This window comes from Oratosquilla oratoria, chromosome 2 (assembly GCF_046742065.1).
Source record: "Oratosquilla oratoria isolate Oo_2021 chromosome 2, ASM4674206v1, whole genome shotgun sequence".
Lineage (NCBI taxonomy): Eukaryota > Metazoa > Arthropoda > Malacostraca > Stomatopoda > Squillidae > Oratosquilla > Oratosquilla oratoria.
In genome coordinates this window covers 12,398,922-12,400,813 of record NC_134778.1, presented here as the reverse complement: position 1 = coordinate 12,400,813, position 1,892 = coordinate 12,398,922, and the positions used below count along the sequence as shown (strand labels likewise).

The 1,892-nt window shown below is 43.9% G+C and overlaps 1 protein-coding gene across 1 annotated transcript in view; it reads left to right on the top strand.

Annotated features, from left to right (window-relative positions):
- The first annotated feature begins 392 nt into the window (after nt 1-392).
- The window catches only part of LOC143034418 (uncharacterized), a 19,327-nt gene continuing 17,827 nt past the window's right edge, over nt 393-1,892 (top strand). Inside the window, exon 1 of the mRNA XM_076200440.1 lies at nt 393-493. Coding sequence (XP_076056555.1) covers nt 393-493 — 101 coding nt within the window. The remainder of the gene's footprint in view (nt 494-1,892) is intronic.

Sequence of the window (1,892 nt, the reverse complement as noted above, 5' to 3'; positions counted from 1 at the left end):
ATGACGATGACCGACGACGATCCTTTGTAATGATGATGATGATGATAATGATATTGATAATAATAATAATGAAACTCTTCCGACCCCCTTCATAGACCTTTCCATAAAGAAAGGTTGGATCTGTTTCTATGTCACCATCGAGGAGGGGGAGGAAGAGGAGGAAGAGGAAGAGGAGGATGAGGAGGAAGAGGAGGAAGAAGAGGAGGAGGAGGAGGAAGAGGAAGAGAAGGATGAGAAGGAAGAGGAGGAGGAAGAAGAGGAGGAGGAGAAAGAAGCAGTCGCCATTTTTCAGTTCTTATGTGAAAAAAGTGAGACTTTGGTCTTGGGACCGAGTACCAGCCGCTTGGGGTTGCACCTTCAGATGAAGGGGAGAATGTTACTGGGTATTGAAAATGGGCTTCAGGGGGGCGAAGGACCTCTCCAACGTCCTCTACCTTGGTCAAGAGATCATTCCTGACTTCCCTATTTGGCATCTCCGTCATGAACCACAAAGGCAAATCATAAGGGTTAAACCAAAGGAACGTGTGTTTGTGTTCAAAAGATAGATAGAAAGATAGATAGATAGATAGATAGATAGAGAGAGAGAGAGAGAGAGAGAGGAAGAGAGAGAGAGAGAGAGAGAGAGAGAGAGAGAGAGAGAGAGAGAGAGAGAGAGAGAGAGAGAGAGAGAGAGAGAGAGAGAGAGAGAGAGAGAGAGAGAGAGAGAGAGAGAAGAGGCAGAGAGAGGAAGAGAGAGAAAGAGGATAGAGGAAGAGAGAGAGAGAGAGAGAGAGAGAGAGAGAGAGAGAGAGAGAGAGAGAGAGAGAGAGAGAGAGAGAGAGAGAGAGAGAGAGAGAGAGAGGCAGACAAAATAAAGAGGAACACCTATATAGAAAGGAAAGGGACAAGGTAAGAGAGAGAGAGAGAGAGAGAGAGAGAGAGAGAGAGAGAGAGAGAGAGAGAGAGAGAGAGAGAGAGAGAGAGAGAGAGAGAGAGAGAGAGAGAGAGAGAGAGAGAGGTGATACAGAATTCACTTAACCTGCTCGTAGGAGTCTCGTTAGCCGTTTCCGGTTCCCCTTGAGCAACTCAACTCAGCCTTGATCCTCCTTCCTGTTCTTCCCTTCCATCAGAGAGAGAAAGAGGGAGAGAGAGAGCAATTGCAACCCAATTCCACACCAAAATTTAATACTTCACGCCAGGAGGCCCTTAACTGCGGCCAAAGCTGTCACCTTTGCCCTGTGGCCTTGTGTGTGCGCGCGATCGCGCGTGTGTGTGCGTGTTTGTGTGTGTGTATGTGTGTGTCTGTGTGTGTGTGTGTGTGTGTGTGTGTGTGTGTGTGTGTGTGTGTGTGTGTGTGTGTGTGTGTGTGTGTGTGTGTGTAAGGTCACAAGGTCGACCATACTTCCGTCCATATACCTCTCATCCAGTGATTTAATAGCTGTCAATCACGAGTCCAGCACGTGATCCGAGACCATATTTGAACCTCCATAGAAAATGGACCCGTGGTCAACTTTCCGCAGCGAAAGATGGCCCCCCTTCCACCCACTCAAAATACTACAACATGACCCGTAAATGAATAAAATTTGTCCACTTAATGATGTAACCAGCAGTAATCCATGACCAAAGATATATACATATACATATATATATATATATATATATATATATATTTATATATATATTATACATATATATATATATATATATATATATTTATATTTATCAATCACAATTCACTTTAATTCTAAGACATCAACATCGAGAAGCTCGAGGAGGCATACATGCAGAAATTGGAACGTGGTATATCCAAAGACTCGAACCTGCGCTACCACGTGACAAGTGATAGTGACAACCGATTGCGCCATCAAGATATATATATATATATATATATATATATATATGTGTGTGTGTGT